The sequence below is a fragment of the Haplochromis burtoni genome, unplaced genomic scaffold (genome assembly GCF_018398535.1).
Source record: "Haplochromis burtoni strain Fernald_Lab_line unplaced genomic scaffold, NCSU_Asbu1 Contig_97, whole genome shotgun sequence".
NCBI classification, from domain to species: domain Eukaryota; kingdom Metazoa; phylum Chordata; class Actinopteri; order Cichliformes; family Cichlidae; genus Haplochromis; species Haplochromis burtoni.
This window is the reverse complement of record NW_024582458.1, coordinates 1,058,930-1,081,759: the sequence shown is the minus strand read 5'-3', so window position 1 is coordinate 1,081,759 and position 22,830 is coordinate 1,058,930. Positions and strand designations below refer to the sequence as shown.

At 41.2% G+C, this 22,830-nt stretch overlaps 1 protein-coding gene across 11 annotated transcripts in view; it reads right to left on the bottom strand.

Moving 5' to 3' along the window:
- LOC102301262 (band 4.1-like protein 1) overlaps positions 1–22,830 on the bottom strand; it is a 102,295-nt gene that overhangs the window by 33,074 nt on the left and 46,391 nt on the right. For 10 of the 11 annotated variants that reach the window (XM_014337143.2, XM_014337145.2, XM_014337146.2 and 7 more), the window contains exons 2-9: positions 14,812–14,949; positions 12,749–12,913; positions 8,171–8,275; positions 2,822–2,864; positions 2,541–2,616; positions 1,956–2,174; positions 1,510–1,597; positions 1,279–1,431 (exon numbers count right to left, since the gene is read on the bottom strand). In XM_014337143.2, the coding sequence (XP_014192629.1) occupies positions 1,279–1,431; positions 1,510–1,597; positions 1,956–2,174; positions 2,541–2,616; positions 2,822–2,864; positions 8,171–8,275; positions 12,749–12,913; positions 14,812–14,850 (888 nt within the window). In that variant the 5' untranslated portion in view covers positions 14,851–14,949. Of the gene's footprint in view, positions 1–1,278; positions 1,432–1,509; positions 1,598–1,955; positions 2,175–2,540; positions 2,617–2,821; positions 2,865–8,170; positions 8,276–12,748; positions 12,914–14,811; positions 14,950–21,030; positions 22,532–22,830 lie in introns of those variants that run through there. The other variant, XM_014337144.2, reaches the window with a different exon arrangement.

Below are 22,830 nucleotides of genomic sequence, written 5' to 3'. Positions count from 1 at the left end.
CGCACAAGATAAGAAGTTGCAACGCGTGTTTGCGTACATAAGATTTTCAGGAGGACAGACATTTGTTTAGGACTCTTAAACATGTCGAAGAAGCTCCTTTAAGCAATTACTTTGGTTTTCCTCCACCTCCAAACAAATGTCAGAAGGAGTCCGAACCACAAAAGAAGCACGTATTCTCGGAAAAGTGGTTGCAGGAGGTGAGCTGGCTTCAAACAAATCATGAACGCACAGAGATTTGGTGCAGAATGTGCCGTGAAAATTTAATAAATGACAAATTAAAAAGGCATGAACATTTTTTTTGTATCGAAAAAATATCGAACCGTGATACCAATGTATCGAACCGAACCGTAAATTTTGTGTATCGTTGCACCCCTAATATATATATATAAAGGAAACAATAACCAGCCTGATTTCAAATATCTTACATGCTGTATATAAAATATGGGCATAACTTGGGTCATATAAGGTCATAGTCCATAAACTTGGTCATAACTAAGTTTATGGGCTTGATCTGTAGTTGTCAGCATGTAGATTTGAATAATTCTGGTCATCATTAAAGCTGTATGGTAGTACTAGGGTAGCAGCTGCTACCATCTGAGCATGCCATGTCAGCCAGATCACCTCCTCGTTCATTAAAACACCAAGATAGTGACACCCAATGGGATTTTACTGACAAATGGGTGCTGCCATTGTGGCCAGGCACGTCCATCTACTAACACCTCAAAAGCTCTCGAATTTAAGTGCTTTATTTCATAAGCTACAGGTGCACAAACGCCCTGTAGTGGCCTTATGGGGCAGGTCAGGCAACCGGTAGAGACTATGGAAATGTACAAAACTATACTTCCAGTCCTTGTGTTACTTAAAGCTAGCACAATGGTGGCTGTAGCAAGGAAATTCTTAAAATTGAGGCTCACATCTCCCTTTGGTTATGCACACATTTGTATGAAGATTTATTGTTCTAAGAGTGCACCAAGATCCTAAAAAACAAGAGCCCCATTTCCTTTGATTGTGGTATAAACAGACTAGTTCAGGCATGTCATACTCATATTCATTTTAGATTGTGGGCCAGATACAGCCTACTTTGATCTTAAGTGGGCCAAAGGAGTGAAATTTCTCTTTCTGTTAGTTTAAAGACATTTTTCATTTGAAAAAGCTGCAAAACTGTGGAAAAAGTTTTTCCAAAGCCCTGGAAAGGGTCGGATTGGAATCTTTTGCCGGGCCAATTCTGGCCCCCGGGCTCTATGTTTGACCCTCCTGGTCCTTAACCATAATGCGTACTTCTCCAGGTCTTATCTTGATGTAGAAGTTGCTCCTCTTGTATGAAATCTTAAGGATCTTTGGCCAGGCAAAGCGGTTGATCCTCAGCCTGTCACGGTAAATCAGCAGGCCATTGGCACAGACACCAAGCATTATTTCAATCCCCTCAGAATCCTGCAGCAAACACAGACAGAAATTACTCGGGAGTGCATTCATGACACCTGAAAATCAAAAAACGCCAGAATAGCCAACCTTAGCATGATGGAGGTCGACTCCGTACATGGACAATTTCTTTGCGTTCTCCAAGAAGTTCATTTCAGCCTCTGCTGGAGTCATCCCCCTAGAATAAGAGCAGAATAATAACAATACTGTAGCAGACTTTCTTAAATAAAAGATCCAGAATGGTGAACAGCGGGAGCAGTATTCGAACATGCTTGATATATTCTCTTCTAAGTTCCTCCCATCAAGTACTTCATTTGGGAGAATGCCAAAAAGCTGTGCCACAACATCACCATGTGAATTGAGAAGTATTGTCACACTGGCAAGATTCACACTGTGTACATTTCAGTGACAGACGGCATCTATCAGCAATGTGCATGATGAAGTGTTTTTGATGCAACTGAAAACTCATCAGATGATCACCCTAAGACACTTGTGGATACACAAAGGTCTGATTTAAACAACAGCGTGTCATGTACTTGTAGTTTCGATGGAGCTCCATCACCCTCTCCTCCAGCTCGCGCGTCTGATTGGGAGCAAAGCGGAAATCGCTGACGTAGTCGGTGCCGTGGTCATCCTGGTCGTAGTCTCCCAGCTCGGCCTGAACGGTGTAGGAGCCCAGGAGGGCGTGAGTGACGAACGAGCACGGCAGCCGACCTGACAGCATGTCATCCCTCAGCTGCAGACACAGGTAGTATCTGTCAGATGAGACGAAAAAGGGGAGGAGAGGAAGGAGTGTTGGCAGTCAAACAAGCCCGAGCCAATGCAAGCTCCAACAAGTATTCAGCCTAGTTAATCCATGGCAGTTAGTAGCATTCCAGGGCTAATCCTTCAAAAGAAGAGAGGGATTTGGGCTGCTCTGACACTGGGGCAAATATGCCATGAGAATTGTTACAATGTGTTTATGTAAACATCCATCAGTGGGAATATATAAAAAAGGAAATTATCTGTACTGCTGACACGTGTTAGCGATTTATCCTTTGAATAATTCTGAGGAGCACCTGACAGCACAGCCAGAGGAATTATGACTGGAGATGTAGTAGAAGTGTGTGTCAGCACTCTACCTGGTAATATCTTCCATGAGCTGGGAGGGGTCAGGAGGGTAGAACTTGACAGCGAAGGCAAAGTGCCACGGAGAGTCTGGTGAGAGATTGTATTGAGAGCAGGAAGCTTAAACACATCCAGTATAACGGGAAAAAGTGTTCATTAGAAGGCAGTTTTGGAGCTCTTCTTAGCAATTTAGCTGACAACTCCAAGTACAATGAGCAACAAAGCTAGTTTTATGTCTCTGCTAATTGAATTTTAAAATATTAATCCACTACAGCTACTTGGAAAAGACACTCACTGCGCATCTGCTTCTTGATCTCCTTGGAGGGGTCCAACCAATTCTGAAAGACAGAAGGCAGAAATCACACAGAGTAGACTGGAAACATGGCTAATGCACACCCCGGTGTCACATTTTACTCTAATTGCCACATGTGTTCCTTATGAAAGCCTCTCCATATGGTAAACAAAGAGACTGAGCCCTCCCCTGCTGAGGCATTCAAACCCGCACAGAGCAGTCGTGTTTTATCACTGCGCCACAAACTCACTGTCAGCCAGTTACCTATGTGATCTCATAACATCGGATTGTTCAGTGAACCAGTTCACCAACTGGGGCACCATTTCAGATTTGGTTGCTGGAGCATTTCATTAGCCAAAGAGTTTGTGTGAATTCACTTGTTACAGCAGCTGTAAATCATGCTGTTTAGACAGATGTCAGCGGGAAGACAGTAACAATATTTCCCACAAGAACTCTTAGTGAAAAAAACGATGTATACTCCTGTGAAAAAGTATTTGCTCCTTAGTTCTTTTTTTGGCATATTTGTCACAACGAAATATTTCAGAACATGAAACAAATTTGAACATTAGACAATAATAATACCAAAATTGCTCCAAGAGTTCATTGGTGACTCATCTTGGAGGTCATAAATGAACAAAAAACAACATCTAAACAACTACAGGTCACACTCGCCTTGAGGTCAGAGTTCATGATTCAACACTGTGCAAAAATGGGACTGCTGAGTAAACAGAACACAACTGGACAACATCTCACTGATCCCAGAGACTGTTGGGAAAGTATTCTGTGAACTGCCGAGTAAAAAGGTAAACTTTTGGAAGGTTTGAGTCCCGTTACATCTGGCATAACACCAAGAACACCATGCCAGCAGGCAAGCATGGTGATGGTCGTGTCATGATCTGGGGCTGATTTGCTTCAGGACCTTGTTGTCTCTACTAGACAATCAGGGAGACGATTATCTGGCCATCGGTTCATGCCCTGAATAATCCAAAACAGACTTGCAAGACCACCTCTGAATGAGTAAAAAAGTCAAAATTCTGATTGTGATGCTTTGATAAGATCGCAAAAGTGTGGGCATAAAGTCTTCAAAAGTGGTGTGAAAGACTCACTATCAGTTATTCCAAACACTTGGTTGCATTTGCGTGATGAAGATTTTGGTTCCATTTGGGGGTTTGCAATGTTTTCTGTGTTCAATGTCATGTTTTCTTATTTTTTTTACCTTTCTCAAGGCTTCTGATGACGTCTTTTTCTGACCTTATATCCAGTTACTACTGTTATTTATGCATTGTTTCCATTATTTAATTCAACTAAAACAACCTCATAGTTGTAATTTTAATACATGATACATACTCTAATCAGAAAAGTCTGAAAAATGTATATTTTTTACATTTAAAATAAGCAGCTTCTCTCTTTAAGCCAGCTTATCTTCTGACTGGCTGCCCCTGACTTCAGCAGGATTTGTGCTTCTGTGCGGAGGATCACAGAGGCACAAACCATTTGTCACCTTGTGGTGCACAGGCCTCGGAGTCAAGCGAAAATTTGACTTTAGAGTAAGAGTAGTATTGCTGCTAGCCAGTAAAATTGCTTGTGCAGTTTGTTTGGCCTTGATATGAAGAAGTTTATCCCTGCGGTGAGAAACCACTTCGTCATTTATAAATAAAGTTTGTAAAAGGTGCCCGGCTTGGCTCAACTTCTAAACTAAGCTCTAAGCAAATATGTGATGTCTTGATAAACTGAGCAGATATTTAACGCTTACACAGCTACATTCTCACCTGAAAATATCTTAAAAAGTTAATTTTGTGACCCAGAAAGATTAGTAAGAGTAATATTAAAACTAAGTAGCTGCTGCTATTGTTGGAAACTGGAATTGGCTGGGCCACGCTATGAATTCTGGGATATGGCCACGAAGGATACACCCGACCCATCCTTCAAATCTTGGGAAAAGGAGGACGCATTTGTCGGCCGCATTTGTCGGAGTCTACAAATTTGGCCAGCCTTCGTCGTGTCGCTGTGACGTAACCGGCCTACAAATGCGGCCTCAGGAGGATGCAGCCCCCAAAGCCCCCAAAGTTTATATTCAGCACATATAACAAGTCTGTCTACAGTGGATGTTGTGGAAGCAAAGTTAAGATGCTGCTCAAGTCATTCATAAGAATCATCTAAACTTAAACCAGTCAGCAGTTACCAATCAGCAGTTCAGGAGAAATCAAAACTGTGATGCTGACAGCGGAGCTAGAGGAAAGGTCAGTGGACTAGCAAACATCTAATTAAAGAAAATGAGTTGCAATGGGTGTCTATTGTTATGTAAATTCCACCCTCATGCTTACAGACATAAAAACGGGTGTTTGAGCAATCCACGATGCAGAGAGCTGACAGTGATCTGCACAAACCTGAAAACCACACAGCAGCTGTTTCCTAATGCTGACCGTCGTCTTGACAGCTGGTACTACACGAATCAGAGTGAAACCATGAAGGGTTGTTACACTACACTGCAACTCCGTGGCCTCAACGGGGACAAACTGCAAACTGTATCTCTGACAGTTTGCCTCCTGTGTTACTCCTCTGGTGTTTAATCGAACTGCTAAAGACTAAAGAGCCGCAGCCATTCGATTGTCACCATGAATCCACCTTCGATCAGCTAAGGGTAAAGAGAACTAGTCAGGTGCTGAAAAGCAGGAAAAACTTTTCATCACTGATTCATTATTTTACACTTTGTTTTTCAACTTTACTTTCTAAAGAAATCACATAGAATAAATGTTCTCTTGGAGAGCGGAGATTGAGTTCTTGTTCCCCCAACTGAGACAGGGAAAGGGCATCTGAAATGACATTTAAATTCTCAAGCTTGTTTGGTCTACCAATCAGCACTGACCCCTGACACTAAGCTCACGCTGTGCCCTGATAAGGCTGTCTTTGATGAGACTGTCATATTGTGAGGTCCAAGATCATCCTGTGCACCTCGAGTCACAGCATGTGAGCTGACAAACTGTGTACAAGCCAATGACTGGGGCAGAGGACACGCACCAGATGTTAAAAGGGGCTTGGTCTTGTCCTATCTTTAAAAGACTGGAGGTTCCTCTGTAGCCTGTTGTGCAATCCCATACCTACCCTCTGGGAAGACATCAATGAAAACCCCAGACCCACATCAAACACAGCACTCTCATGTGAGTTGACAGCCAGGACCCATCAGGTCCGTATTAATTATACGATTATATGATAAGTCTGGTCCGCACACCTTATAACAAAGCAACAACAATCCGTGACTAACATATTCAGACCTTCGTTTCAAAATGTCAAAAAGGTTGGTGTGCTGACTGGAGATTAATGTTAGAGCCCATTTATCAGGAAATAATTAAACTTCAGATGATGGAAAAAAGAGGCAAACGAAAGTCAAGTGACACAAAAACAAGCAAGATAATGCCACGAATCTTAAGGGTCAGTTCACCCGAGAGATTACTTCCACTGAGATATTGTTCAGAACTGTAAACACACAGATTCACTCTATGTGAGGCTGTTTCAGCTGTAATAATCAATATTTTTCTAATTGTGAGTTCTTTTAACTTATTATGAGTACATGAGAACAAAGATGTGCTGCTCATCATGAATAATTTGAAAAGTCCCCTAAGGTACCAATTGATGGACAAGTTAGTAACTATCTAGTGAACATGTAATCAAACTAAATGCTAATTTTGTGTCTGATCTATGCATGTCTTGCTATCTTAAAAGAAAAGCACTGCCTTATTTAGCCAGTGCTCTTTGTTATGGCTACACCACTACAATACATCCAGTCAACATTATTAATGCATGTGGTTTCTGATTACTCTTTCCTTTGGGCAATAGAGTCACTCTATGCTAACCATCAGTGAAACTTGCTTGCTAGGTGATATAGGTTGCAAAGATGTGGTGCTCTATCTCATACCCTCCATGTGATTGTGTTTGTTACTAGCAGCGTTCATCTGTAGTTTGTAGGGAAGGGCCTGTCTCGTCTGCAAACACTCACTGCAGCGACCAGAGCAATCACAAGGAGCTTTGTTGTTTAGCACTCACCTATTTCACCCAGTGACACCCAGCAAAAACTAGCCAACTGGTCTGGAATATACCTTCTTTCCTTACTGGAGTTACTGATGTTGCCATGAGGTAGCTGATCAGTCTCTAGGCCTGTGTAAATGAATCCTTATATTCATCGTCTTAGTTCGCACTGAACTAATGTACATATTTACTGCTCTAACTCACATTTTCGTTTATGTTACATGATCACTAAACGCAGCAATCAGCTACTTGTATCTTTAGCAGCACCAAGTGGCAACATCAAGGCTTGAAATTCAGCACATCTAGAAATGATTTAATGCTGTTAGACTCCTATGTTAATTGCTAACTATATTTTATAACCCATCCATCTGGATAAAAGGCAACGGCTGCTGTGATTGACAGGTGTTAAGACACCTGCAGCTGTAGCCGATAGCTGTCTGCCATACTTTACCTCTGCTAATTAAACTGGCTGAACTGGACCTCTAGACCCTCTTTGTGATGTTCGTGTCTTTTGTTGCATTTTTAACAGAAATATCTCACAGAAAAATGGTCCCGTGTGGTACAGCCTGCCAAGAAGGTTGTGCTTCAGTTCAGCATTTATTAATCTGCTGCTTAGCATTATTTAGCAGACATGTGTGCAGTTTATGAGGGCAGTCTGCTAATCGATCGTTTTAACTGATTACTGCGTACCTAATACATTTCTAAAAACCTAGTCAAACAAATCCATGCATGGTTAGACGACCAACACTGAGAACCTTTCTCCTTTATCTAATTTCAAATAAAAAAATACTCAATAAGGTAATTTTATTAGCTAATTAGCCTGTGCGACCTAAAAGTTAAAACTTGCCTTTAGCTATTGCCTGAGAAAAAGCAGAAAGTCATCCTGCTTACTCTTCACCTTGCCATAGTCATAAATGAAAGAAACAGCAAAGTCACTGAAGTCATTTTGATCTAACTTTTCTTTTTAGCTCTTCAATTTTTTCTCAACTGTGCTCTTAGCTGGGGCCCGTGGAGATTTAACTCAACCCATGAAATTATTCTACCTCCGGAGCAGCTCTGCCTCTGAGAAATATTTCTATCACTAAATTTCATATATGCATCTTGCAAAGAGTAGATGAGACATTTTCATTTCTTCTTCAACTGTACAACTTATTCAAATGTCTTTTGTCCAGGCCCAGACTTTAGCACGGACATTTCCATTTTCCATTCTTCTCTGAATGATGGATAGCGCACCCCAGAGAGTGCCAGCAAAAAACTGGGAGGAATACAGATTGTTTAGCGAGCATTGTTTATGCACTGAGAGGTTACTGTGGTACACAACTCACTGACCTTCTGGCTGTCTGTGTCGGCAAAGGTCAGACCAAAGTAGTCTTTCTCCAGCAAGTTAAGGTGTTCACACACCATGTCCATCAGGGTCTGTCCTTTGGAGTGTTTCTGCAAAGACAAACATACATGACATAAAAGTGTGGAAAAAGGTCAAGAGAGAGAGAAACAGTGCCTGCTACATTTTTGACTATCGTACGTGCATACTCTAAGTGCCTTTTACTGTAATAGTTAGCTTTTAATATGGAAAGAACTGGGTTACTAATACACTATCAGACTTTATTAGGCAGCAGGGCTTTTTAAGCTTCTCTGGACCTAAACACAATTTAATAACTCATTTGGTGCGGTTATACAGTCACTGCGACATGCTGCAGAATACTAGACTTTGCACTACAGGCAGAGATTTGATACTTACTATTGACAGAACTCAAGGTGAAATTTAGTAATATTTCCTGTCACATTAAATAAACAGGCTTCTGTGTGTGTGTGTCCACAAACACACACAAAAGAAAATATTTTCTGTCACACTACTGAAGGCACAGTCAGCCATATTTGGTAGAGATCTATTTATTCTGGTGTATGCAAACTGCAAGCATGGAGTTCAATAAAAATAAATCTGCAGGAGAAATGTAGAAGATTCTGGACAAAAGCTGCAAAACTGATTAGGCACCAATTTGGGTTAAAGGTCTAGAAGAGCACTCAAAGGAGGAAACACACTGGCTGCAAAGTTCAGTTTTTTGGTTTGTTTGTTTTTTAATTCAACTATTAAAAAGAATCTTTTATTTTATGTTACATTTATGTTAGTTTATCCCATTAATTTGAACCTCTGAAAATGAAGCACTATGTATAAAAATTGCATTTTACACAAACATTCTGTAAATCCTTTGAATTATAGTTGAAAGTTTGGACTTCAATCACATGTCTGACTTACAGCTCACTGTGGTGATGCACGGAGGCAAAACTACAAAACATCAAAGACTGAAGGGTGCTGTATACTCTTGCCGAATTCTGTCCATCATAACGATTTTGACATTTTCCTTTGAAATCCATACCACTGCATTCCTAAAATAGTGGAACATCTGACTCAAATCCAAAAATGAAAACTTCAAAACCTCATAAATAAAAAAAATCAGGAGGTCAGATAGCAGGATGCAAAGGAATGATGTTGAATGGCTGCCAAAAAAATGCAGACAGTGATGGCTGTGACCATATTAATTAGCATATAACTGTGTACGAATATCTTTAAACAAGCAGCGCATATTTCAATGGGCTGGGCTGCATATACGTATTATAAAGGGAATATAATATTAGGAGTACAATTTGTGCATGGGCTTATACTCCATAGTAAATATAGAACAAGAAAAACACTTTATAAGTATGCATACACAGTTTTATCCTTTCACAAGGCCTACTTTAAGAGGTGACAAGATTGAGCGAGGAGTTGCCAGGGAAACTGAAGCAGTTTTTTCCTTGTGCTCTCTGTTTCCTTAATATCTCAAGGGTAGAGCTTGAAAAAGTATTTTTCCTTTTCGTCACAATGAGTGAAGGGAGGTTGGTGGAGGAACACTTGGGAAGTGCTTCTAAGCTCTCATCTTGTCAGTCAGCGAGTCCCCGACAGCAGCGCTGTTTATGTACAACGAGAGCACGCTGCCATCGGAGGCGGCACAAAGAATGAAATAAACAAATCACTGGAGTCTTGGAGTCTTAATAAGCCGTGACTGAAGTGATCCCGTCTATTTGCTCTCTGCTCCGGCGCAATTAAACAGCGAAATAAAATTTTTTTTAAAAAAAACACCTCAATAGACGGGGAAATCTTGGATGTCAACTAACCAGCCATTCCACCCAAAATGGCCTCATTCAACACATCAGCATGACCAAGCATGAAGGAAGGGGCTGGGTGAGAGAAGTGGGTAAGGGTGTGGTGTGTCCTTCCCTGTTTGAGGGCCACAGGGAGGCTCAGAGAATTAATTAACTCGTGAGTACCACCTCCTCCAGTGAGAGCGCTCCCAAGGTGTATCCTGCCTCCTCACAGGTTCCTCATGATTACTCCTGGAAGTATGAGGAAGGTTCAAAAACTTCTATCCTAGCAGGAACAAGCCTGTAGTCCGAGACCGTCGGCAAACTAGACTTTTACAAAACGTGTCTAGGTAGACAAATATCCAGATGTGCACTTACAATACCAAAGCTTTCATAAACATAATGCTGTTGTCTGTTGAGGTGCGGATAAAACCCAGATGTTTTCACAGTGCTCGGAGAGGTTGGCACCAGAACACCAATGCCGATGGTCTTACTTCACACACTGTTGTAAATGAACAGCCCCCCTCCTCCGTCATCACACCACATACACAAGGTTTCACGCACTTGTGCGTTAGTGTCCTGAGGGTTGCTTCATAATAATATTGTTCTTCTATTTTCTCCTTGACTGCACCGGGTCTCCAATCATGTAATAGGTGTATAGATTTCTTTACACCCAGTTAGTAGCCTGTGCTGGGGGCTTTTTATTAAAAAATGCAATGAAATAAGATTGTATTGACACCTTTGGGAATTACTCAGTATAACTGGGCAGCCTCACACTATAATTTTGGTCAATATTGTAACCAAATTATTTAATATGATCATGTAACCATGTGATTCTTGAACTTAAAGATGCTTTTACAGGAGAGTTCAATATATCAGTGCCAGGTGGCTATAAAGAGAGTTTCAGGCTTTATAATAGTTAATATACATGAAAGTTATTTAAACTCAGTAAACAACAAAATGCGCCTGCCTGTTCTGCAGTTTACTATTTTCATTTGCCTTCAGCATACTACTGAACTGTGTCACTGGAGCTTAAAGGGGCATACTAACCACTGGCAACCTGAAAATGATTTGTAAACTAAAAACAGCCATAAAAAATTCAGTTTCTGTTCAAAAACACTGCCTGTAAGCATCACTGCCAAGTAACCACAAGGTGAACATAAAGAGAACAAATAGTAGGATCTGCTGTATCGAGGAATTACTAATGTAAACGAAGAACACGTTCACAGAAACGCCTTTCCACAGTCCTCTTTGCAAAATAAGGAGCGTAAGAATACAGAATTGTAACAAAGGACAGTTTTCTTTGAAATGCGGTGTCTAGATACTTTCTTTGGATCGCATTACAGTAACACTGTGAGGAATCCTGGAGTTATTTCTGAGCAGGGAATGTCCTTAAATATGAAACAAATACATGGGGCTGTTTTCTTAAATTTGCACAATATTTCTAGTTCGAAACATCCTGTCTAAGAGTGATGGTGAAAAACTAGCTGAAGGCTTGACTACTATAATTCATAATTATCAGATGAGTCGAAAATCTCCCCGAAAAGCCTTCAGTTGATCCAGATAAAACTGAATTGAACTGTACTGAATTAGACTCTTGGTCGCGAGCGCAGTTATTCCTTCTGTGTCCATGTGCTGTGTTGCCGGTGGTTGCTAGGGTTCGGGGGAAGCAGAAAAGTGATGCGATGTGGTGCAACACTTGTGTCTTTGCAGCAATATCTGCTGTAATGCTATTTAGAATCGCTAAAGGGGCAAAAACTGATCTATTGTCGGTTTCCAAAGCATGTTTACAAGATGTTACAAAAATCTGTTTTACCCCACCCTAGAATATTCTTCACAGTTCAGATTTAAAGTTTTTCCATTAGAAAACAATGGCTGTACAATGGATGGTTATTTTTATTACAGAGAATTTTTGAATTTCTAGGATTTCATTAGTTTGTTGCTAATGAACAGTTTCTGGATGGAGTTTGCTAATCGAGTGTGTCATCCAAATATAGTCAGTCTTAGCTCCAAAATACATCAAATGAAAATTCCAGAAACCAATGGCTACATCCATCTGTTGTGACACTGTGCCCGCTAAGCTTTTGTACACACACGATGGCTCCAGACAGGCTATTCACTTCCTGATTTTTGATGTACATCCACACAGATTTCTTTTGAGTGGGATAAAAAGTTAAAACGTCACATAGCTTGAAATATTGCTGCCCAGTCATCTCCACAGTCAAGTAACTGAATATAACGACATCCTTCACATCCTGAAAAGATATTTTAGCCAAAAAAAAGATAGGCCTCCTTTGCCTGAGGTGCATGCTGCTGCTAGTCATAAAACTCCAAGTTCACGTTCAAGTCAACGCCTTGTATTTATCTAAGGAAATAGACTTACATCTATCGCTTCTGTCCTCACTTATGCATGCATTCAGTTTCCCTTCTCAGCAAGCGGCAAATGCCCTGTTTCACTCTGCAGTGTAATGACGACACATCTCTTGTGTGGAATGAAGACTTTTAAACTGCATTATTTTTTTTTTTGTCTCTGTGTGTATTACAGAAATGTGTAACATTTCTTTGAATTCACCCTCTGGTGAGTTCTCAGCATGGCACCCTCGCTTTTATTCTTTTTGCCCCTTTTATCCGCTTTGTGCAACACTATACAACACACACAACTGCCCACAGAGGGAACCAACAACAAAGGGAAAACATAATGTTCCCTTTTTCCAACTGTTTGCTCAAAGCACGATAAGCCTAATTCCAGAAAACGTGTAAATGCAAATTGTTTTCCGTCTGGCGTACCTCAGTTTCTCCTTCGAACTCAGAGGAATCCAGTAGGGTCACTTTAAAGGGGGCTGTTTTAAGCCGTTTGGAGCCTTTCTGGGGAGATTTGAGGTTCTTGTTGGGAGACGTCTTTTCAGACATGTCATCGGTTTCTCTGTGTCCATCCATGTGCTTGTTCTGGTCCTTTACATGTAAATATAAAAGAATATACAGAAAATGAAACGACAGATTTAAAAGTCTCAAAAACAGAACAGACACTTGAATCTGTTTAAATGTTTTCACACTTTAAAATGGCAGTTTCACGCATACTAAGTCCAATAATGGCAAATACATTATAATATATATCTGCTGTAAATGGGCCTGAGTTTCAGTCATTAAAGTAATCGCTAAACAACAATCTGAAATGAAATACAACCACTCTGCTCTACAAGAAAGAAAGTTATGGCAACATGAAAAAATCTTGGGATGAAATATGACAAAATAAGTGGATGAAAGCTCTGTCCTGAGAAGACAGTCTGGACAAAAACTATTTTTTAAGTGTGAGAGTTGAATTTTGCAAAAATCTGTGTGAGTTATGAGCTTCGGTGCCAAAGTGTCAGAAAACACAAATATATTCAATAAAACAACAAAAACAAAAAATCCATAAACAAAAATCATTTTTGCAGACACATAAACATAAAACAGCTGAGTTATATTTAGATACATTTCAACATCAGTAGTCAGACCTGCATTATACAGTGGTGGCTATAAAAAGGCCTGTGAGCTGGTGACAGTTTCTCACCACACCCACTAAATAGCAACTGCTGCTAGCTAACAAAACCGACAGCCAAAACTTTTCTTCTTCTTTCTTACACTTCTAAGTAGTATATGGCTCGACACGTCACAATGTCTAGTAATGATGTTCACTGGAAAGACTTTAAATCTCGTATACCCCAAATTGCAATATGTCATGTTATGAACATTAGTAACATTTGTTAAGTTAGCATGACTGCCTGAATAGTTTAATTCATATAAATACATTTATCTCTTGTCCACCATGTGACAATCTTGGTGACAATCTAGGATTAAGTGAATAAGCCCGACCACACAGGCCTAGAGACGGGTATGAAGTGGCTGGAGGAGGTTGATGGCAGTTCCCGGGAAAATGATTACTGCAGCTCCAGTTACACAGGCCTACAGACTTTCAGTCACCTATTGCAACCGTACAGCAGTCGCTTTGCTCACTAGCACACTGCAACAGTTTGCTTTTTTTTTTTTTTTTACAGCACATTGTGTTTTGCGTCCTGATTGGCTGTAGACCTCCTGTACAGTACAGAATGCGTTCAGTTTGTCAAATTTACATAAATCTTCGTTCGCTAGCAGTGTGACTCTATAGTGCTGTACTGTATGTCTGTCAGTTTTCTCTCCAACAAACACAACAATGTCAATGAAACATAATACTGGACTTATTTTTCTACAAAGGTGTTTAAACAAGAGAGAAAAATGTGAAAATGTCCATGCCTGTCTGAGAAAAGTGTATAAAGTTTAGTGAGGGGTTTTACAGCCTTAAAACATCTATAACAATTTTAAAAAAATAAAGTTGGCTACTTGGCGGATTTCACCTATCGCAGGTTATTTTTAGAATGTAAGTCCCGCGATAAACGAGGGACCACTGTACTTCCATTCAAACACAGAAATGAGCTAGCAAGCAAAACAATCACGCTGAGATTTTTGGTGCTTCACTTTCTTTATAGTTTCACGCAGCAAGAGCCAGCAGCCTCCAGGAACCACTTTCAACCAGTGGAGGAACACACATTTTTCCAAAGCAACTGGTGATTATACACTATCCAGTATGTGTGTATGGCATTACAAGATACAGGAATAGTCTGGCACAGATTAGTCAAGAAGATTAGATAATGGAGTAGACGTAAACAGTTTAATGAAGAACAAAGACAACAATTATTTTTCAGATTAACTTTTACTTAGAACAGTTCCAAACTTACTATATAAAAGCTATTATATCATGTTTTTACTGTGTTTCCACCAACTAGATTTCTGTAGCATTAACAGTAGCCTCGTAGCACTATGAGATCCATGCTCACCTGTTTCGCAATTTTACTGTCAGAGGCTGAGTCCTGCATGTCTGCTGCTTCCCCCTGCTGTCCGGGAGGACTCCTTGTTTGCGTTCTTCACCTCTGACTCGAGGCCTTCGTCTGTCACTTCAGCAAAGTAACACCAACCTGAGAAGAGACAAGAGCATTGCAAATATATAATATCAAGTTTATAATGAAAAATAACTGCGTGCAGGGCTACAATGCTATATCGACATCATTAATCGTTCCCCTCTTTAAAAAAGAAAAAGAAAAATTTTAGAAAGTGAAACATTCTAAACACAATTGCATGTATTCCCAAACCATAATGGCACCTTCATTATAAATTCTAAAAGCTATGCTTTCTTTGTAAAACACCACTTGCAAAGACATAATTCATGCTGCCGTCAAGGGCATTTACTTTAATTATAAAATCCCTCACTGCCAGATAGTGATCATCTATTTAAGCAAGGCAAGTTCTGACACTCAGGCGACGAATACCAGAAAAAAGTAAATCAGGTTGTGAGCGCTATAGTCAGTATTTGCTTCAAATACCAGCTGTTAAAGAGAAAAAAAGGGTAACAGTAGGAGATTACTTATCCATCAGCAGCTACGCCTGTAATTCTTCAGTCTGTCTGATTTGAGTGCATATGTGCACAGAAGTTATTAAACCTAATAGTCCGTTGTTCGTCGCATAAAGAAAACATTCTACCTAATAAATCTAAAAATGCATAGAGAGCAGCAGACGCTTTGTTTCAGTTATGTAGGTTTATTATGTATCATCAGCGATTGAAGTCAAGTGTTAATTTTCCTGGATATTTGTTGGAGCTTGCTGTCTTTAGTTGCAGGGTATAGGTGTGGGTGGATAGAACAATAACCGCAACTGCAGACACACAGCAGAGCAGCCAGTTACATCGGTTTGCAGAGGTGTGTACTGTTAGCACGTCTAAACAGAGGCCCAGAAGATAAACACTTAAGACACTTAAGACACTCTCACAGACACCTCTGCACTAGTTAGAAACCACAGCGTAGAAATGTTGCAGCAGATGCATTGTTGAATTACTATTCTACCAACTTAATGCAACAAGTAAAGGTTCACTTTATTTAATTGGTTCAGGAATCAGAGCAGTAAGCATCCATTGCAAAACTGGTAGGTTAGCATTTGCATGGATGCACATTTTTGTGTCAGTTTTATCTAACTAGTGACTAAACAAGGTTTTTTTTAAGTAAATATCACAATATTTCCTTCCAAACTGTAGTGGAGTAAAGAAATAAAAGTGAAACTAAATTAAAATACAACTACATAAAAACTGTAGTCTTATATATCTTATCTTAGATTAGTTTAGCCTGTTTTAGCTTATTGTAGATTAGCTTAGGATGTGTTCGTTTATCTACATCAGTGGAGAAGTCTGCGTTAAAGGCTTACTTTACACCTACTTTACAACACACAATACTCGCAAATTAAATTTATACAAAAACAGAAGTAGGTGCAAATTTAGGCTGGAGTTTTCCAGGGTTTATGTGGCATTTCACCTTGCTTTAGCAACATTTCTGAGTCTGGAGTGGTAATTAGTGAGCTTTAGCCTGTTTCTCTCTTTTTCTGGGCTTTGTGCTCAGTTCAGGAAGAAGTTTTCCAGGCTGATATGAAAGAGGTTTTCCCTTAAAATGCCTGCGTGTTCAGGTTATTGTGTAACAGTCACAATATGTGCAGTAAATAGCCAGTGTTATATATGGTATGGAGCAAACATGCATCAACAAAACAGGCTGTCTCGTATAAAATGACTAATGGAGAGGATACATCAAGGACTTCTGTTTGCAATATCCCCCCCCACCACCCCCCCCCCATTTTTTTTTTCAGTTTTAAACAGGAAGCTTTTTGTGACTCAGATTTTGTTTGTAGTACTTAGAAACACCATCACAGGAGAGGTATTCTGTTCACATTGTAGATTTTTTGTGTAATAATTTATGTTCTCTTCTGAGAAGTCTTGTTTCAGCGCTGAGGCTTCATGTTTAATGTCTCGGAAGCCCACGTGGGTTAGATACATTTACGTGCGAGATGCAAAAATAAAAATGACACTGTGTGCACTGCCTAGTCGTCTGTTAAAAGGGAACAGGCAGCTCTGCCTGCCAACAATGGATTTCTCACTGTATGATTGCTGAACATTAGCGGAGAGCAGCGATTTAAGCATGAAGCTTCTGAAGCCGTGAAACATTTTAGTGCGAATGGCCCAGATACACACTAGTTAAAACTTCCTGCTCCTGCTTTTATTTTTGCAATTTACTGAACAATGAAGAAGCTGCTCATTATTTTTTCAGTCTAGGGGCGAATTAAAACAAAAAAAGATGACCCAGGAACACGTTCTTCCTTAACCTTTGATCAAAAGAAGGCAGTGTAGATAATGTGTAAGCATAGCAGGAAAAATGCTTGCGTTTGAAGTCCCCTGAAGGCCTGTGCTGTATATAATCCATACTGTATATGACCCTGGAGGTCTCTATGCCCCACAAGCAGCAAATCACATCAAAATAATGCACCTGAGGATTGTAGGCAATCACAGCCAGCATGGGCAGCACAACCGGTTCACACTGGTTCAGAGGAAAAGACAGTCCCCTCCCGACTCCCAACTAGAGGTCTTGACATACAAGCACATGTTTAAAGGAGTGTGAACCCCTCCTCTCACTCCTCCTCCTCCTCCTGGTCTGCAGCTCTATCACAACTGCACCATTACTTACAATCACAGCAAATTGACAGAAATGAATTCTCCTCCTTGGGGACAAAAGTGAAGCGTGGACTGGTATGTCTGCTCAGGGCCTCATTTCCTCCTCGCTGTCTGATCCAGCTGAGTACTGAGCTATGAGGTGCCAAATCAATTTTCTGTCACCGGCTGAATCGTGGGTATGACTGCCAAGTAAACTTCCCCGAGTGAAGAGGTAAAGCTCAGGTATCGCATTCTGACGGAGGAGGAAGCACAACACCGGCGTCCTCCCCCGGTCCAATTCAGTCAAGCCGAAAACACCGAGCCTCTCCCCTGCGTGCTTTACAGGTGCGCGCTTTCTCATTCTGTCCAAGAGAAACAGAAGCTGACGTGCCTCCCCCACCACCACCACCATCACCGTTTAAGATCCATCTGGGCTACATGACACGGTGCATTCATCTACAGCCGTTTCTGTGAATATATCTGTCTCAGTTGTGCTGTGTTCACAGCAACAAATTACCTGAGAGCAGCTCCGCTCTAACAGTGTCTGTTCACGGCTGTGGACATTTTTCACTCTCACTTCAAACACGTTAGCAAGCCCACAGCCAAGCGTGACACATTTTATAACCATACTCAGATCGATAGCTACTGTTGCTTTTGAAGGGATATCTTCGATTCACGCCAGCCGATAATGAGAAAGCCTGTCGAGGACGCGCCTTCAAGCAGGTAACACGTAAGAGAGAATACAAATCACACGATCCGGAGCGGGCTCGGCGCCCGATGGGGTCTCTTATTGAGACATCTCTTGAAATCAGATTAATTACCAAATTAACGCAGATTGATGTCACAGAGCGAGGCAGTCAAGCTCTGCAAAGGCATTAATTTCCTGCAACAGACTATTACCCACAACGGCCTCGATCACCGCTCTCACCGAGACCTCTGCGGAGGAGAAGAAAGAATCTGAGAGGGCAGAATGTGCTGCATGCTTCCTTTGTTGTACGCTGGGTGCAGTTTACTGACAAGGTCTGCCTTTGATATCTGCCATCAGTAATAATAATTCATTACAGGGAGCGGCGTATTGTTTCCTCAGAGGGTTATGACACGCTACTTTTCCCTAACAAGTGCAGCCTTTCCCTCGTGTTTCTTCTGCCTCTTTCTCTTCACTCTCATCAGAGCTGAGCTTTCATCTAAGCTAGCCAAGTGGAGGGAAAACGAGGGAGGGAGCACGCACGTCTGTGGAAGACTACTGGCTCGGCTCTGAGATGCAGTTGCCATGGTAACGGCATAGAGCGCCTCTTTTTTTTTCTTTCTTTCTTTCTCTCCTCTGTTTCTCCAAAGAGGAGTGACAGAGAAACAGCAAGACCGAGCGAACGAGGAGGAAAAGATGAGAGGCCAAAAGATGAGGCGGCTAGAAAGACGGGCGGATGGGGGTGGAGAGGTTGGGATCGAAGATAAACGGAAAAGAAAAGAAATTACAAGAGGAAGGAAATAAGCTGATGTGGCACCGCAACTCAGAGGAAATGTCAAGCAGCCTTTCCTCTGATTTTGTGTCGGACGAGCTGCGCACAGGGACTGACATTGAGGCTGCAGGCCACCTCCTGCTAACCTCCTTCTACTACATGCTGAGCAATGAGAACCCTGTGCTCACCACTCTTTGCTAATCCCATTGTACAATCCACCACTCTGGATTGTACAATAGGTGATCTTAATCTCATTTACCATTAGCAATGCTTCAGAGTAATCAAAGAGCACCGGAGAGTAAAAGAAGTGAACAGAATAGCTGCTGCAAAGGGCTATATGCTAGATGTAGGATAAATGCAGCCAAAGTGAAAGAGTCCAAAGAGTCCTACTGTTTGATGATGAAGCAACAGCAGTGATATGTGGTATAAAATGTAGATAAAAGAGATATCTTAAGTTCCTGGTACACGACGCCTTCGCTCAGCCCTGCTTCAGGGCTGATGTTCAAGTACAGTAAAAACAAGTCGAAGAAGCGACTGTGAAACATTCCAGCAGCAACAGCTCTCTGAATATTTTGCATATCAAAGTTATGTGACTCATATTCATATTCACAATGGGCATTTTGACTTCGGCAACACTGCATTTTGGGATTGTTTGCAGTAGCAATGCACACACCATACACAAGGCATTTAAGTGTGAGTGTTAGAATACAATATGTTGCCAGTGATAATAGCGGGAGTCACTATGAAGCAATTTCTGTGATGTTATACACATTGGAAACAATCATCTACAATACAGCACAATATCCGTGCACCTGAAGATGAAAAAAATATCAATAAGAGGGCTGCAGAGCATGAATTATATATTTATTCCCCACACTGTGCTGTCAGTGTCTGTGTACTATCACAACTGTTTTACCTGAACGCTATTTCAAATCAGTTATTTAGCTCTCTGATTTGACTTTTACTTGCGAGTTCATTCATTTCTATTTTCATTTATGAAGTAGCCACTCTAAGTGCAATTAGATGGGAGAGTTGTTTAGAGGCAATGCACGTTTTCGTGAAAATATCAAAATTTGCAGCTAATGTGTTGATAAATTTATACAAATTGAGCCCGGTTCTTCCAGTGTGTAACTCACCCATTTGGATTTTGGTAACTGACAGATGTGGCGACACAGGCAGTTGCTCATAATTGTCTGCTAGGCCACACCTCAGCCAATACAAATGTGAACTGTACAACATCGTTATGGTAAAGTCAAGAGACCAAAACTGAAAAATGCTGTAAAATCCTGCATCTTTCCCCTAGTACGAAACTTTTTAATACTGGCCACACGTTAAACTTTTTTTGCAGAGTTGAAAGATAAAATGTGGTCCATGCATTTTCTATCCTCACTCTAAGGTCACTGGGCATCTGCTACTGTGCCGGGCAATAGGCTACCTCATCAAGTTGTCAGCAACTCTGGCTCTTCCTCCCAAAAAGCAGCAGTGCTGCTGCTAGCATGTCTCGGCCCCACTGATCTGAGGCGCACAGCTACGTGTCAGAGGCAGTTCATAAAGTCGATCCGACCGAGAAGGAAGAGAGACTCAAGGACGCTGCCCTCACTCGCTCTAATGATATTCTCTTCCTAAACAGCAGTGTCGTCGGGGCACCTCTTGTAGCTGGAGTGCCCTCTCATTACTCATGAAGTAATCATGGGTGATCATCAACCAAAGTACAATAACAAGATGAGGCTTTGCCAGACAGACAGCACAACAACAACAATAACAACAGCAGCATGAAGCTCCACATTCCTACAGTGTGTCTGGAATCACCACAGAGGAAGACAGGCTGTGTTTTCCTTAGTGCAGGCCTAGCAGGAGTGTCGCTCTCCAGACTAAATATGTGAATCAAGATACGAGCTCACCGAGAGATAAGTATCAGCACACAAAGTTGCAGATAGAGAGCAGAGTTATGGAGAGGGCCAGAAGTTGAGGTTAGTATAAATTGCTGCAGAGACATCCTTCTGTCATAGCGTATCTAATGTGAGATAACCTTTCTGATGCTGGGCCGGAGACTACTGGAGCATGCACGAGGACCTTACCTCTGATGGATCAGTCTCTGTGGGTGCCCAGAAGATGCTCGCAGCGGGGGCTACAAATGCAGCGTTTTTTCCCCCTCCCTTGCACTTCTTCCCTCGTTCCCCACGCTCACAGCTGATATTGTGATAAACAAGCGAACGCAATGCAACTAAAGTGAAACCTAGCAGGCTGAGAGCATGCTAATGAGAGTTTAAAACAGGGAAATGAGGACATGGGCGTGGGAACACATGGGCGGTCGAAGAGGCATCATCACGAACCTCGAGGGCAGGGAGACACATGGTAGCAAGACGAAGCTTGTCGGCTCGTCGGTGCGCTGTCAAAGCTGTGCAAAATCCTAACTCACGGATCGGTGCTTCTTAAAGGGCAGAGGCCTTTAATGCTGCATCTTTTTTAGATATTTCCTTGGGTCTCCTGAGAGTGTCAGACAATAATAGCCAAAGTCGCTTCCAAAAGAAGTCCTCCAGCAATGTTTGTTTCTTCACACTGCCCACTTTGTGTGTGAATATCTGTTATTTCCCAGCTAAAGTTCATAAATGTAACTAACTTAATTTTATCAGGTAATAGCAAAAGAGAAAAAGTGCAGTTTGTTCCACTTTTGTCCCAACAGATGCATAAAACATGTACAAGCGGCAATTAAATGCAGCCATTTTAGATGTGAGGCTATGTGCTTCTGTTATTGTGTGAAAAAGAAAAAGAAAAGGCGCTGTCACATTGTCAAAGGCCATATGTGTAATTGTCTCCACAGGAAGCCTCCAATGTGCTACAGTTAATGAGAGACTGTCACAATGGTTGCACTTCCCAAACCAGATTCTCAACCACTGTAATCTCTGAACAGGAAAATTATTTCCTATTGCTTAGAATCACAATTGCAGCTGTTGGGTTTGTTTGGCTCTTGGAGAAGTGCTGATGACAGCAAACAGCAAACAAGTCCGTGCAGTTCAGAGAGTCACTTTGAAGGAATCTATGCTCACTAGCATTTTTACTGTTTAAGGTTGCAGGGTTAAAGGAAACTAGGGCACAAACGAGGGTAAACATTGTTAAGATGCTGACAGCATTAACACATCACTTGTTAGCTTTGTAGTTTACACTGGCATGCGTCAGTTTTTAAGTTCAAGCCTGTAACACAAGGTACCTGTGCAACCTTCTCACTCGAATCTCAAACAAGCTGCTCTTTGTGCTCCGCGGTTTTGCAATCACGCTGTCCACAAATCCACATCTCCGCTAACAATTTCAAACTGCTCTCGTCTGATGACCCAAACGGCTTCAAGTTTTGCCTCCACACAGCACACAAACTTGGTCAATCATTTTGCTTTTCCCTTTGAAGAAATGCACAAACACACTTACCCCCACACGCCGGCGTTCTCTCACTTTCTCTTTGATTTGCCCTTTCTGCGTTAAATCTGCTAATTTATTTTTCTACGTATGTATTCAACTCATGTTTATATGGCTTTTCATTCATTTTTACATGCTTATAGTAGAGCTGGGCGATATGAGATTTTTTCATATCACGATATGTTTTTTTCATTTCAGGCGATAACGATATCTATCACGATATAAGCCAAATAACTATATTTGTAAGATTTAAATGTGCCGTTGCTCACAAGTAAAATGTGAAATAATCAGCAGCTGTTTTATTTAAATATTTATTTCCCATAATAAGTTCAACAGGGTAGATGTACTTAAGGAACATGAGACTTTTTCAGATAAATAAAGGCAAATATTGCAAACTACACAAAAGGCAGCCGCTAAAGCGTTTAAGTTTCAAAATAGAACAAACGAAACAGACTAAATTGTCAATTCCA